The sequence below is a fragment of the Phascolarctos cinereus genome, unplaced genomic scaffold (assembly GCF_003287225.1).
Source record: "Phascolarctos cinereus isolate Bilbo 61053 unplaced genomic scaffold, phaCin_HiC Scaffold_2;HRSCAF=192, whole genome shotgun sequence".
NCBI classification, from domain to species: Eukaryota; Metazoa; Chordata; class Mammalia; order Diprotodontia; family Phascolarctidae; genus Phascolarctos; species Phascolarctos cinereus.
The window spans coordinates 36,743,127-36,759,200 of record NW_027555625.1 but is presented as its reverse complement, the minus strand read 5'-3'; the positions used below and the strand labels follow the sequence as shown (position 1 = coordinate 36,759,200).

Genomic DNA, 16,074 nt, shown 5'->3' with positions numbered 1-16,074 from the left:
TGTAACTCATTTAACTTTTGCCTTAAAATTTTGAATGCTATGCCATTTCATGCATATATCTTTATTATTTTTATAACTTCATTGTCTGTGGTACCTTTTAGCAAGATTTAGTTTTCCTGATTATCTCTTTTAATTAGATCTATTTTTGCTTTTGCGTTGCTATGCCTCCCTGTTTTATTTCGTGATTGCTATACCTCCCTTTTCTATTTCAGTTGAAACATAATAACTTCTGTTCCAGTCCCTTATTTTAACTCTTTGTGTATTTTTTCTTTTTTTAGATGTGTCTTTTTGTGAAGAACATATTAGATTCTGGTTTCTGATTCATTCTGCTTTGATTAAGAGTAGGACCCCATTCTGTTTATTCTTGGGACAAATCTTTGGTTAAGGGGGGAAATTGATTCTGTTTGTTTCTTTGGACCAAACCTTTGGTAAATGGTGGACACCTTCAACGTTTCCCAACACAGGGTCTTTTTCAGTGTCTTATTATGTGGCCAAAGTATTTAAGCTTCACCTTCAGTATTTGATCTTCCAGTGAATAATCTGAATTAATTTCTCTAAGTATTGACAGATTTGACCTCTGCTTTCCAAGTTACTCTCAAAGGTATTCTCCCGCACCACAGTTCAAAAGCATCCACTCTGTGGTGTTTGGCTTTTTTAATATTTTGGAGATGGCCAATGTGGGGATTGGTTTTGCTTGTCTGTGAATAGTTATTACAAGGATTTTCCTTATCCATTTTTCCCAGTGTGTTGGGGAAAATGGGAGTGCTAGAAAATTGGTTTTTGTTAAGGGTGGCCTTCCTTCCTTAGACTGGAGGAGGAAGGATGAGAAGAATCCTTTTTGGTATGGGCATTCCTCCCTCCTGGTACCCTGATACATTATGCCTTTTTACCTAATGTATAATAAGCGTTTAAGACTCAAGGTCTTGATTCATATCTGCTTTTTGGGGAAATGCTGTGTTGAAATGACTTGAACTAGGGAGTAAGAGGCAGCAAAGTGTGAAGAAAAGACCAGGCTGTGTGTCAGAAGACTTGTATTTGAGATTCAGCTTTGATTTTTTTTTTAGCTTTTAGTATTTTATTTTTCCTCAGTTTCATGTGAAGATAATTTTTAACATTTCTTTTTAAAACTTAGAGTTAGAAATTCTTTCCCCACCCGGTCATCTACTATCCTTCTCCCCGCTCATTGAGAAGGCAAGAGATTCAATATGGGTTACACATGTGTAGTCATGCAAAATATATCCATAGTGGGTTATGTTGTGAAAGAAAACATAAAAAAAAAACCTCAAGAAAAATAAAGTAAGAGAAAATATGCTTCAATTTGCATTCTGACACTTTCAGTTCTTTCTCTGGGGCAGGATGGCATTTTTCATTGTGAGTCCTTCAGAGTTATTTTGGATCATTGACTTGAAGCATGATAATGAAAATGTCTGAAAATGTCTTAAATTACCATTAATTCAGGATGAATAAAAAAGGAAATGGAGCAGTTTAAAAATAAGTAGTGGAGAGACGACAAAGCCTGAAAGAAATTATTCTTGTGATAAAAGTTACCAAAAGATTCTTAAAATCTAGCTTGGAGGCAAGATCAAAAAATAGTGAAGACCATATTTCAGCGTTGATGGTGTGATGGTGATGACAAAGGGATACCTGTGAGAAAGCTGAACAACTAAAATCTTCCTTGGCTTTTGTTTTCTCATTGAACAGTGGTGAACTTTGAACTAGGAATGAGAGCCCAGAAATTGTGAACAGGAAGTGGATGCCAGAAGTAAAAGTCAGGATCCAGCTGTTCTGATAGGATTGTATAATGTGCTTCATTGCTTAGCCACTATCGTGTGTTTCTGAAAGATCTTGGAGAATGGGGCAAAGTGTCACAGGACAGAAAAGGTGACATTTATCAAGTTTCTAAAAAGAGTGGATAGATTCTGCAAAGCCTGGGCTAGTGACTTTGAATTCTTGCACATTCCTAGAATACATGAATAAATGAGTGGTTAGAGAGAAATTAGAAAGGTTTCTTTTATTTCTTCTATAAGGCTTTGTGCTATTTCACTATAGTCATTTCTAGAAAAAGATTTCTTTCCTTCACCCTCTAAATTATATCCTTTATACCAAAAAAGTAGTTGCATAAAAATACCAGTGATAGTAACTTTATGTGACAGTTCATTAAACCTTCTCCTCTAGTGATCTCCATCTGTTTTCAGAAGTGGTAACATTTTTTTAGATTTTATTCATAATTGATGGAATAAAACAAGCATTTCCTTAACAAAGTACAGTAAAAAAGATGAACATAAAAAAGATGAAAATCCAAATCTGCTATGCACAACTTGCTATTTTTTCAAATGTACAATAAAATTATCATGTAAATTTCTTTTTTTGCTTCTCTCTCCATTTCAGCCTAGAGATGGCTACCATTAGACACGTATGCTTTTATGTAAATAAAATTATCCTATATGTTCTTCTGTTTCTTAGTTCTTTCTCTGGATGTAGATAATGTCTTTCTTCACATATCCTTTGTAGTTAATTTGGGTATTTATAATAGTCATAATAACTATTCATTCAGAGTCGTTCCTAAAATATTGCTGGTACTGTGTACAGTGTTCACTTGTTCTGCTCATTTTTATTCATTATTTCTTGAAATCCTTCTATACTTTTCTAAAATCTTTTAGCTCATTTCTTATAGCACTGTAGTATTCCATCACAATTATATACCACAGCTTCTTCAGCCGTTCCCTAATTGATGGGCATGCCTGGAATTTCTGTTCTTTGCCCCTACAAAGAGAGCTACTATAAACATTTTAGAATATATAGGTTCTTTTCCCTTTTCCCTATTCATCTTTGGGAATAGACCAAGTAGTAGTATTGCTGGGTCGAAGAGATAAGTAGTAATAAGTCTTTGGGCATAATTCCATATTGCTCTCCAGAGTGGTTGGATCATTTTACAATTCCACTAACATTGAATTAGTGTCCCAATTTTTCCACATTCTCTCCAACATTTGTCACTTTTTCTTCTATCATTTTAGCCAATCTAGTTGGTGTAAAATGCTATCTTAAGGTTGTTTTTCTGCATTTCTCCAACCAATAATGATTTAGACCAATATTTTATGGGACTAAAAATTATTTTGTTTTCTTCATTGGAAAAGTGCCTGTTCATTTCCTTTGAGCATTTATCATTTGGGGAATGACTCATATTTTTATAGATTAGATAAGGTTATATATTTTAGATGTGAGTCCTTTAACTGATAAATTGTCTCTAAAATTTTCCCCATGATTTTCTGCTTTCTTTCCAATCTTGGCTATATTTGTTTTATTAATACAAAATCTTTTAATTTACTGGAATTGAAATTCATCCATTTTATACCTAACTTTGCTCTCTGTCTCTTGCTTATTCATAAATTATTCACTTATCCATAAGTCTGATAAGTAATATGTTCAACTTTTTTTCCAATTACTTGGAGTCTAGCATATTTTTATTTTTATTTTTTAATTATATTTTTGTAATTTTGCGTATTATATTTGGTTGGATCTGCTTATTTTGTACTGTCAGTATATATCTGCCATTGCTTCTCAGAATTCCTCGTATTTGTCATTTTTAACTGTATCATTAGAGTCCAGTGTTAATTCATGTGTCAATTTTTTCTAGCTATTATTTGAGAATTCAGTTTGTTTCCAGTTTTTGCTGCCCCAAAGTGTGGTCTTATGAGTGTTTTTCTGTAAAAACTCAGTTGTGGCTTGGGCTGGTGGTATTATAGAAAGGGAATGGCAACATGGTACAGTGAGAATAGCCCTGGATTTGGAGCCAGGACGACCTGGGCTGAAAGTGCTCATCTACCATGTATTCCCCTTTTGATGTTAAGCAAGTCATTTTCACCCTCTGGGCCTTACTTCCCTAATGTGTAAAATGAGAAAATTGGACTATCATGTCTCTTCCAGCTCTAAATATATGAACTGGAAAGTAGTGGTCCTTTAACACCCTTTCTGGCACTAAAAAGTTTTCACATGCTGTTACAGGAGATTGTAGTCCCCCATGCTTGCCTTTGCTCTTATGGTTCCAGGAACATTACACACAATCATGGTCATTTCAGAGCGCCACATCTTAAGAAGCACAGTGATTAGATGAAAAGAGGAAGGTAACTGCCTTACTTGTGAAGAGGTCAGGCTAATTGGTCAAAGGGACTATGCTTATTTAGCCTGGAAGAGAAGACTTAGGACTACATGATAACTATCCTTAGCTATTTCATTGTTTATTTGAGCAGGTAGAAAAGAAATTAGCCATACTACTTCTTCAGCTCAGAGGGTAGAAGTAGGAGCCACTGGTGTTCGTTGTAAAAAAAAAAAAAAAAAGGAAGGACGACTTTAAAATTGATGTCATTGGAACCATTTACAACAATAAGCATTTATTAAATACCTACATAGTGCCAGGCACTGTGCTAAGTGCCAAGGATACCAAGAATGGCAATAATAGCCCCTTCCCTTAAGAAATTTACAGACTAATCAGAGAGGAATTTTTTTTTTAAATTTTATTTGTTTAATTTTTAATTTATGGAATAAAACAAGCATGTCCAATACATTTATATTAAAAAAAAAGATGATTGTATAGGAAACTCAAAATCTATTATCTACAACTTGCTATTCCTTTTAAATATATAATAAAGTTTCATATAAATTTTTCTCCCTTCCCCCCAACTCTAGAGATGGTTACCATTATATACAGCTCTGTGTGTGTGTGTGTGTGCGCGTGTATGTGTGTAAAATCATTCTATGCACACTTCTTTTTGGGAGAGGAATTCTTAAGTGCCTGCTATATACTAGACACTGTATTGGGATGCAAATAAATAAACGGAACAATTCCTCATGGCAAGTGAAAGATGAAATGGCTGAAGAAACAAAGGTTCAGTCTTTTGGGCATATCAGTATATTAAGCAGTACCTGGCCATTGCATGAAAAACTGGGACCAGGCCCCTTCCTCATCTTGGGGCTGGACCCTGAATAGGCAAAGACATACTTTTATAAATTAAAACCAATCAAAGAAGACCAATTAATTAAAAGCAAATAATAAAATGTTAGGTAATCTGATTTCTAATTGGAGAAACGACTGGGGACTTTTCATGTTGGGAGGGGGAAAGGCAACAGGTTCAGTTCCGTAAATTCAGAATGAGGTGTCCCACTCCCTGAAAGTAGTATACAATGAAAGGAACAAGGGAACAGTAATTAATTGTTCAGTATGGGGCCAGTTTTCAGATAAGACATATGGGTTGCTTCAGATGTACAATTGTGTGAAAACTCCTTTCATCAGTCTTTTTGCATCTGAATGAGTTTCTGATCAGCATAATCTGGGTCCTTAAGGACTAAACAGCAGGTAGAGTAGGTCTCTTCTCAGCCACACAAGGCTAAGTTCAAACAATGCAATTAGGTTTTCTCCCAATTGAATAAATTTTTCTCACAAGACAGAAGTTGGACTAGACTTATAACTGAACAGATAAAGAACTGAGCTACCTCCAGAATTGAGTCACAAAATGGAGTCAGTGTGGTTGACTCAATTGCCTCAATTGCCTGTACCACTTGCTGTCCTAAAACCCTCAATTCCCTCACCTTAATGGCAAGTAATTTATATTTGAACTTCATAACAGTCAAGAGCTATGGCTGGGTAAGCACAAATGTTTTTGGTATTTCAGGAATCAGTGACGTTCAAGGATGTGGCTGTGGAATTCACCCAGGAAGAGTGGGTACAATTGAACCCATCTCAGAAAAAATTGTACAGGGATGTGATGCTGGAGAACTATAGGAACTTGGTCTCTTTGGGTAAGAACAGCTACCCCTTTGGAGTCTTGATATATACTGTGAGAGCAAGATTTTTACAGTTGTTCTTTGGCATACAAAAGGAAACTCTTCCTAATGCATTTGTAGCCAAGAGACAGATTACTTGTGCTACCTCATTCTAGGAAAAAGGTCCAAGCTTAGTATGCCTGGAAATTGATTTCCTGATTTGTTGTTATCCTTGAGAATGTATCTTCCCCTCTCTGTTACCTCAAATCCAAGATATTCTGTTTAATTCCAACGTAGGGTTCATCATGCAGTGTTCCCAATGCCTAAGCAGTCAGTGAGTGAAATGAGCTATATTTTCCCAAGTCCTACTCAGTAATCCATTGTACCATAATATGGAGTATCCTTCCAGTGGTCTTTTGTACTATCCTTGAGGTCTTCCTAGCATGCCTCCTTTTTTTCCAAAGAGAATTTGAACTCGTTTTGAATTCTTTTATTCAGTTTTGTGGATGCTTTTTGAAAAAAACTTAATTTCTCCTTCCCCTGCCACCTAAAAAAAAAACACAATAAAAAGAAAGAAAAAATCCTACTTCTTCCTCCAGCCTACCCATTGAGCCTCCCATGATTGAAGAAAAAAAGGACAACTGAGACACAGTCAGCTAACATGGTTCTCTTGGTGGTGTAAGATTCATCCAGCAGTGTTATTCCCCCCACCTTTCTACTAAAGGTGCAGGGAGTATTTCATCTGTCTCTTCAGTGATGGAACTTGATATGAGATGACTGTCTTGCACTTTTTCATTTTCAATGAACAGGATTTGCAGTTTCCAAACCAAATGTGATTTGCCAGTTGGAAAGAAAGGAAGCATCTTTGTTGCCAGAGGCAGATATTCCAAGAAGCAGCTGTCCAGGTGACTGCATAAAACCAAGCAGATGGGTCCCTAGAAACTAGTAAACTGTTGGTCATTTTAGGTGAAAACTTGAAAAACATTGAACAAAGTGGTCTATCAAAGCTTCTCTGGCCTGTTGAGAGGAGTTGAGACTTTTAACTTCATTTTTTACCTCAAGAAGTTACTTTTTTAACGTATCACTTTACTGAAATGTATGTCCACTCTCAAAGTTGTTGCCTCAGTACAGGGCAGTTATATCTCTTCTGTTCATTGAAGATCATCTTAGTTCTCCTGCCTCACTTGCATGAATTCATTCTTTTAAAATAAGCACATTATTTAAGTTAAGTAGTGTGCTCTTTTTGCTTGTTAGTTCTGATATTTTCTTCTGTTTTGTTTTTATGATATTGCTTTGCTGCTCCTTTTTTTATCCACATTTTAACCATGTGTTTAATTTGTTTCATCTTTCAAAATTTTCTTTTATACTTTTAAAAGTTTGATGAAATGACAATTCTTATTCTTTTAAAAGACTGTAATATATTTCAATCCTGGTTTGACAAAATTTCCAGTAAATTTTAAAATTCTCCCTACTGTCACAGAGATAGGTAACAGAATACACATTAATATATTCCTTTAGCTGAACAAGTTCCTTTGGATTTATACAATGTCCAGATAAGTTTTGCTTTCCTGAACAGATGTTCTGAATCAGAGCCCCAAGGAAAAATGATATTTTTCTTGTGGTTATCTCTCTGTGGCTTCTTTGATGTCATTACCTGCTGGATTTTGATTACCTAACAGCAATGGGATATTGTGTTCTTCCTAAAAGAAACTGCTCCCAGTCGGAGGCCTGTTCTTCTATTGATGCCCAGTAGTGAGTCTGAAGACTAACCATTTCAGCATGTGACTGTAAATGTACCTTTTTTTCAAGTTTCTCTTCTAGTGTTCTTATATCCTTTAAAAGGTTCCAATTCCTTTTATTGGCTAACTTAGCTGCTTTCATGTAAGATGCCTTTTTTTCAGTCTTCTGGCCACCGTGATCATTCTCCATTTTTTCAAGTAACAGTAATGTTTGTGCTAGTATTTCTTCATGTTTTTCAGTAAGTCGAACTTATTTAGCAAAATAGGCCATCCCCTTTCTTTTGGCCAGCCATCCTTGCTCTTGGTGAAAGCTTTCTCTGCGGGCCCTACTTTGGGCCTGTGCCGGAGGCTGCGAGGCCGGGGCCCGGGCCGTGGATGCCTTTGGTGGCTTCAGCATGTCCCTGAGCTGCAGCCAGAGCCAGAGCACCAGCCATTCTCTTGGGGATGCGTAACACCCCATCTGCCTGCTGCTACTTTTAAAAATAATCCTAATTCCCCTTTCTTTAGCCTATCATGTTATGTGTCATCCTGTTTTTTTCTTTGTGCTTTGAAATTATGTTTATAACGGCACATTAATACGTTCATATCACAGGACTCGTATAGTGAGAACCACATCATTGGATCTGCAGATTTTCATTATTTTTTTTTTTAAAGAATACTGTGTGTTTTTAGGCATTTATGTTTATAAAGGGAAAGTAATATGTTCATATCACAGGACTTGTAAAGTGATATGACCATCATTGGACCTACAGATTTTCATAATTTTGTTATATTTTTTTTAAAGAATATGTTTTTTTAAGCAATAAGGTTAAGGGACTTTCCAAGGGTCACACAGCTGGAACATGTCACTTGTTTGGTCTGGGGTTAGATTTGAACTCTGGTCTTCCTGACTTCAGGGCCAGTGCTCTATCCACTGCGCCACCTAGCTGCCTTCTAGTATTTTGCTCTTTCACAAAAGGTGTTGTGAAAATTTACTGAGTGCTTTGTTTGCTTTCAGTAACATATTGAGGATGCAGACCTACTACTGGGGGCATTGGGTGAAAGGGTATGAACAGTTTTGTAGCTGTAGCTGAAATTCCTATCTTTTAAGAAAAATGGTAGCAGCAGCAGCAGCTTATTAAGTACCTGTTTTAACATAATTCCCAAACCTTATCATTTTCAAGTCTCTTGCTAATCTGAAGGCTATTTATTGCTATCTTCAAATTGTTTTCATTTCTGCTTCTTTGATTAGCAAAGTTTGAGTAACATTTCAGGTAATTATTAGTAATTTCTGTTGTTAAAAACACCGTAAGTCTACATCTCCCAAATTTCATTCATTTCCTTACAAAGTGGATATGTTAGATTTTTAGAGGAAATTTATAGCAACAGTTCTCATGTTTTCACCCTCATATTTCTTCTTTATTCTGTTGACTTCTTGTATCTATTTTTCTTCTTCACTCTAAACTTCATTATGTATTTTTTTCTGTTCAGTCTTTTCCCATCCTATTTTGACCTCAGAGGGTAAGGATTCATCAAAATCATCTGTTGTTTTTTTTTTTCCTGAATAGTCTTTTCCATTCAGATGTCAGCGAATGAAAGTAGAGTAAGGGTTCATTCATCCCCCTTGGTAATTTCATCTTATGTCAATTCATTTACATGTTACCTTTGAGTCATCATACTTTCTCATAAGATAAACCAGTCTGTAGTGGAAGGCTACTGAGACTGGCCTTCTTAAGTGAAAAGGCAAGAGAATAGCTCTAAAATCTTTGAGCAACTAAGAACCGTGAGAAAGGGTGAAAAAGGCAGGGTTAATCAGCTCTGTATTCTTCCTTTCAGAGACCAGAGAATTTGCTGGAGATAAACCTCTTGAATGTAATGGATATGGGAAAGCCTGGAGCAAGGTGCATCTTGGTGTGTGTCAGACAATTCATATTGGAGATAATCCTTATGAATGTGGTGAATGTGGAAAGGCCTTCAGGAGTAAGACACAACTTACAGTGCATCAGAGAATTCATACTGGAGAGAAACTTTATGAATGTAGTGAATGTGGAAAGGCCTTCAAGAGTAAGTCAGAACTTACTGTGCATCACAGAATTCATACTGGAGAGAAGCTTTATGAATGTAAGGCGTGTGGGAAGGCTTTCCCCTATAACTCATATCTCATTAAACATCAAAAAATTCATACTGGAGAGAAACCTTATAAATGTAGTGAATGTGGAAAGGCCTTCAGGATTAAGAAACAGCTTAGAATGCATCAGAGAATTCACACTGGAGAGAAACATTATGAATGTAGTGAATGTGGGAAGGCCTTCAAGAAAAAGCGAAATCACACTGTGCATCAGAAAATTCATACTGGAGAGAAACCTTATGAGTGTACTGAATGTGGAAAGGCCTTCAGGAATAAAGATCATCTTATAGTACATCAGAGAATTCATACTGGAGAAAAACCTTATGAATGTAGGGAATGTGGAAAGGCTTTCAGCAGTAAGGATCATCTTATAGTGCATCAGAGAATTCATACAGGAGAGAAACCTTATGAATGTGGTGAATGTAAAAAGGCCTTTAGGAGTAAGGGAAATCATACTGTGCATCAGAGAATTCATACTGGAGAGAAGCCTTATGAATGTAGTGAATGTGGGAAGGCCTTCAAGAGTAAGTCAGAGCTTACTGTGCATCAGAGAGTTCATACTGGAGAGAAACCTTATGAATGCAGTCAATGTGGGAAGGCCTTCAGGAGTAAGTCAGAGCTTAACGTGCATCAGAGAGTTCATACTGGAGAGAAACCTTATGAGTGTAGTGAATGTGGGAAGGCCTTCAAGAGTAAGTCAGAGCTTACTGTGCATCAGAGAATTCATACTGGAGAGAAACCTTATGAATGTAGTGAATGTGGGAAGGCCTTCAGGAGTAAGTCAGAGCTTAACGTGCATCAGAGAGTTCATACTGGAGAGAAACCTTATGAGTGTATTGAATGTGAGAAGGCCTTCAAGAGTAACTCAGAGCTTAACGTGCATCAGAGAGTTCATACTGGAGAGAAACCTTATGAATGTAGGCAATGTGGAAAGGCTTTCAGCAGTAAGGATCATGTTATAGTGCATCAGAGAGTTCATACTGGAGTAGACAAACCTTATGAATGTCGTGAATGTGGGAAGGCCTTCAGGAAAAAGTTTGAGGTTGCCATGCATCAGAAAATTCATACTGGAGAGAAACCTTATGAACGTAGTGGATGTGGAAGGGCCTTCAGGATTAAGAAATGACTTATAATGCAGCAGAGAATTTATGCTGGACAGGAACGTTATGAATATATTTAGTGTGGGAAGGCTTTCAGGACTAACTCATATCTTACAGTGCAGCAGAGAATTCATACTGGAGAGAAACTTTGCACATGTAGTGAATGTGGGAAGGCCTTCATGTGTAACTCAAAACTTATAGTGCATCAGAGAATTCATACTGGAGAGAAACCTTATGAATGTCATAAATGTGGAAAGTCCTTTACCAGAAAGGTACATCTTAACATGCATCAGCCAATTCATATTGGTAACTTTCTTTTTGAATGTAAGGAGTGTGGGAAGGCTTTCACATAAAACTCAGAACTTATTCGACATCAAATAATTCATACTGGAGAAAAAACTTATCAGTGCATTGAATGTGGGAAGGCCTTCTTGAGGAAGGCACATCTTACTAGGCATCAGAGAACTCATACTAGAGAAAAAACAATATGATTGGGCTTACTTAAGGACAGCAGAAGGAGGTGAGAAACAAGTATAGCATCCTTATAGCTCAGAACATGTCCAGTAACCATGGGTCACACTCTGTATCCTGAGTGGGGAGTGATACCTCCTACCTTCCCTCAATCCTTCTTCCATGCCCTGCTAGATAGGAGAGGGAGAAGAAATGGTACAGGATATGAGCAAGAGGAGTTAGGAACATGTAAGAGTCCTTGTTCCCATGGGCAGATGGACAAAGAATGTGGCATAAATGATTCAGCATGAAGATGATGGGAGACAGTGCTAAGGTGACATAGTAAGGGAACTGGAGATAGTGGGCAAAGTTTTTGTGCAATACAGCTCCTTTGACAGACCCACATTGATGCACCATTCCCAATGTTTATATGAAGTATTTGTATCTGACTTGTTGTAGTCTTCTGAGCTCATATTGGTCTGATCAGCCACTGATGGGCACACTGTACTTTGACCCTGACATAGTGATGTCATTTTGGTCCTCTTTGAGCACAAAGGACAACCACCACCACACTGATGCCATCCCAGTGTTAAGAGGCTCTTATGTTGTATGTTGTATACGATGTTGTTCTTTGCTTAGTTTCCAGCACACTATTTATTTTCCAGCTTTCTCAGCAGTTGTTGTCAAATAGTGAGTTCTTATCCCAGAAGCTGGAGTCTTTGGGTTTATCATAGTAGATTTCTACAGTCAGTGACTGTGTCTTGTGTACCTAATCCATTCCACTCAATCTACCTGCCAAGACAACCCAGGAACTATATGAATACAATTACAAAACACTTTTAACACAAATAAAGTAATATCTAAAGAGTTGGCAAAATATCAGTTGCCCCTGGGCAGGCTGAGCTAATATAAAAGAAATGACAATTTGACCTAAATTAATTTACTTATGCCATCCCAATCAAACTACCAAAAAATTACAGAGCCAGAATCTCAGGAGGATTAATGAAAAATATTGCAAAGGAAGGTGGTCTAGCTTTAGCACATCTGATACTATATTATAGAGTGGCAATTATCAAAGATTTGGTACTGGTTAAGAAATAAGGTTGTAGATCAGCCAAATAAAGTCAAAATGGGGACATGATTTAGACATAAATGGTAGTACCATCAGCAAATCAGGAGACCAAGGAATAGTTTACCTATATGGAGAAGGGAAGAATTTGTGACCAAGCAGAAGGTAGAGAACATTATAAAATGGAAAAAGGATAATTTTGAGTACTTTAAATTTTTGTACAAAGGCAATGCAACCAAGATTAGAAGGAGAGGAGAAAGTGGGAAAGAAGTTTTTACTGCCAGTGTTTCTGATAATGGTCTCATTTGTCTAATATATAGAGAACTAAGTGAAATTTATAAGAAAACAGTTCATTCCCCAAATGATAAATGGTCAAAGGTTATGAACAGGAAGTTTGTAGATGAAATTAAAGTTATCTATAGTCATATGAAAAAATACTTTAAACCACTATTGATTGGAGAAATGCATATAAAAACAACTCTGAGGTACCACCTCACATCTATCAGATTGGCTAATATGACAGAAAAGTTACACCAATGCGTTGTTGGTAGAGTTGTGACCTGATCTGATCATTCGGGAGAGCAACTGAAGTTATGCCCAAAAGGCTATAAAAGTGCACATCTTTTGATTCAGCAATACCACTAATAGGTCTGTATTGCTGAGAGATCATAAAAAAGTGTAAGGGGCCCACGTGTACAAAGATATTTACAGCAGCTCTTTTTGTGGTGGCCAAGAATTGGAAATTGGGGGGATGCCCATCAGTTGGGGAATGGCTGAACAAGTTGTGGTATACGAATGTAATACAATACTGTTCTGCTCTAACAAAAGATTAGCAGATGGATTTCAGAATAATCTAGAAATTCTCATGAACTGATGCTAAGTGAAGTGAGCAGACCCAAGGGAACATTGTACACAGTAACAGCAACATTGTGTGATGATCAACTTTGATAGAACTAGTTCTACTCAGCAATACAAGTATCAAAAGATTCATGAGGGAAAATGCTATCCACATCCACAGAAAGAAGTATGAAGTCTGAATGCAGATGGAAAGGTAGCATTTCCACCTTTTTGTTTTTTATTTCTTTCTCATGGTTTTCCCTTTTGTTCTGATCCTTCTTTCATAACATGACTAATGTAGGAATATGTTTCATATGATTGTACATCTATTTATGGCCTATATCAGATTGCATACTGTCTGGGGTGGAGGGGGATGAGAAAAAAATTGAAATTCAAAATCTTATCAAAGGGAATGTTGAAAACTATCCTTATATGTAACTGGAAAAATAAAATACTATTATGTAAGAAAAAATGAGGCTGCTACAGGGGCTTGTTCAGGAGAATCTTCCAACTACTTCAGTTTGAGACTCTTCAGCTTAGCCAGATGGTGCCTTAGCTCTTTGGGAGGAGATGGTGAGTGGGATGAAAGATTTTCTGGTAGAACCTTGACAGTGAATAATGGGTTGAAGGGAGTAGCAGATCTGGTCACCTCTGTGCAGTTATGCCACCCTGATCTCTGATTTCTGATTTTTTATTTCTGATCCTGCACAGATTTCTGTTATTCCTGAGAGATTTAGAGTATAATTCCCCTTGCTTGAGTGGGAGCTTTCTATTTCCCATTTCTTTAAAAAACAAACAATGCAAATCACCACCACCACCACCACCACTAAAAAAACATTGGTCTCTCACACCTGAAGTCCCTGAGCCCTGTTCTAAGTGATTCCTGAGACTGCTTGACTCCCTGGTTTGTATCATCTCGAATGATAAAAGCCATTTCGGAGTGGAGATCTAAACTGTTAGTCTGTGGACCAGAGGACTGGTGATGACATACACTGGATTTGGGAGGGAAAGAAAATTAGAACAGATTTTGCTTAATTAAAAAAAAATCCCATTGAAGAGTGATTGTGACTAAAGTCCTCATTTTGTAGAGGAGGAAACTGAAGCATAGAGACATGGAGTGACTTGCCTGTAATCACAGGACTACTAAGTTTCTGAGGTGAGATCTGAAAATAAGCCTTCCTTATTCCAAGTCCACTACTGTATGCATTACACTGTTCTGACTCTCAGATGCAGTAGCAAACATTCCTAGGCAATCTCCTATCCACATGTTATCTAAGCCTGACCGGTCACTTCTTAGCTTCTGAGATGAAGTGAGGTCAGACAGTTTCAAAGAGGTATAGCCACATGTGTAGGACACATTCAGGATGATGGGAACATAGATAAAAGACATCCACAAGAAAGTGATTTGGGCAAGTCACTTCACCCCAACTGCCCTCACCAAAAAAAAAAAAAACACACCCAAAAAAAGGCCTTCTGATGGCTCTCCCTGCCATAACTCTGTCCCTGATCCAGTCCATTTCCCTCTCAGCTGTTCAATTGATCCTCTATTTAAGGTCTCTTCACGTCAGTTCTGTATTCAATAAATTGCAGTGGTTTTCTATTCCAGAATCAAATATAATGTCCTATGAGGTTTTCTAAACTCTTCCTAACCTGGCTGCCTCCTCCTTTTGCAGTCTTTCTGCACTACTATAACACATCAACAACCTGGTGTGCTATAGCTGCCCAAAAATAACGCTCAGATTTTCTAGGTATAAAGTGAAAGATTTATTACATTCTCTGAGAAGCGGGCGTCTGCTTAGTTAGCAGTCTGAGGGAAGGGAGGCAAGGCACAAAGGCCAGGACAAAGGTTATATACCCCTAACATAGAGATACCAACCCACCACTGGCTTTGAATTTGCATTGGACAGGAATTTCAGCCTTACAATCTAAAATGGGAAAAATCTACCCCAGAAACAAGAAACCACATTATAATACCACTAATCCTAGCTATTTATCCTTATTTATTAATTACCCATTACCTAATGCTGATGTAACAATACAAATCATGTGATTTCTAGGAACCTGAAACTTAGGCCTATTCAGGGTAGTGTAACCAACCTTGAGTTTGTAACAGTCTAAGAAATTGCTACACTCAGTCCATCTGAGAGATCTCACATTGTTTACATTGTTTCACTCAGTTAAAAACCAGAGTCTTGACAAAAATTTGCAAAAAGGAGAGATCTCTTTATTGACTTTCTCGAAAAAGTGCACCCCCATGCTGCCTCAGCTGCTCCGAGAGTTTGAGTGCTCTTTGTTTAAGGCAAGATTATATAGACCCTAATGTAGCAGACCACCCTAACCCTCTTCCCGTGGGCTCATTGACTGAGTCTCAGGTATACAATCTATTTGTGTAAAAACTACCCCAGTAACAGAGAGAACAAAGAGATGTTGAAATTATGTTAGCACGTTCCCCTTTTCAAGGCCTCACATTTTCAGCAGTCTTTTACCCAAGATCATATAACTAACTAGAGGATGAGATAGGCAGGATGCTCTTGTGGCTCAGGAATTTCTGCTAACACTACCTAAGAGCAGGGGAGGGAGAAGGCTAGGGGAGGGGGTCTTGCATTCTGAGGGGTCTTCACTTAGTGTTGGTAAAAATGTACCACTCAAAAGCAACAATACCAGAACCATTAACAAGAACTAATGACCCTTTGAGGAGGCTTCACTTCTGAGAAATCATCTCTCAGAACCGATTTCTTGACTGAGCATTTCTACCAGCTTTGCCCCATGCCTGGAGCTCTCTCCTTCCTCCTGCTCATCTCCTGGCATCCCAGGCTTCCTTCAGGTCCCACCTAAAATCTCATGTCCATTCAGCAAGAACTTTCCCCCCATCCCCTTAATCCCAGAATGGACCTTTTACTGATTAACTCCAATTTATCCTGCCTACATACTGTTTGTACATAGCTGGGTGCCTGTTGTTGTCTCCCACTGACTGGGTCCTTGAGAGCAGAGGTTGATTTTCCCTGTCTTTGTACC

The 16,074-nt window shown here is 37.6% G+C and overlaps 1 protein-coding gene across 1 annotated transcript in view; it reads left to right on the top strand.

The window, feature by feature from the left end:
- LOC110202780 (uncharacterized) overlaps positions 1 to 13,531 on the top strand; it is a 283,878-nt gene extending 270,347 nt beyond the window's left edge. Inside the window, 3 exon segments of the mRNA XM_078149297.1 lie at positions 5,667 to 5,793; positions 6,567 to 6,662; positions 9,312 to 13,531. Of these exon segments, the coding sequence (XP_078005423.1) occupies positions 5,667 to 5,793; positions 6,567 to 6,662; positions 9,312 to 11,194 (2,106 nt within the window). The 3' untranslated portion in view covers positions 11,195 to 13,531.
- Positions 13,532 to 16,074: the final 2,543 nt, after the last annotated feature.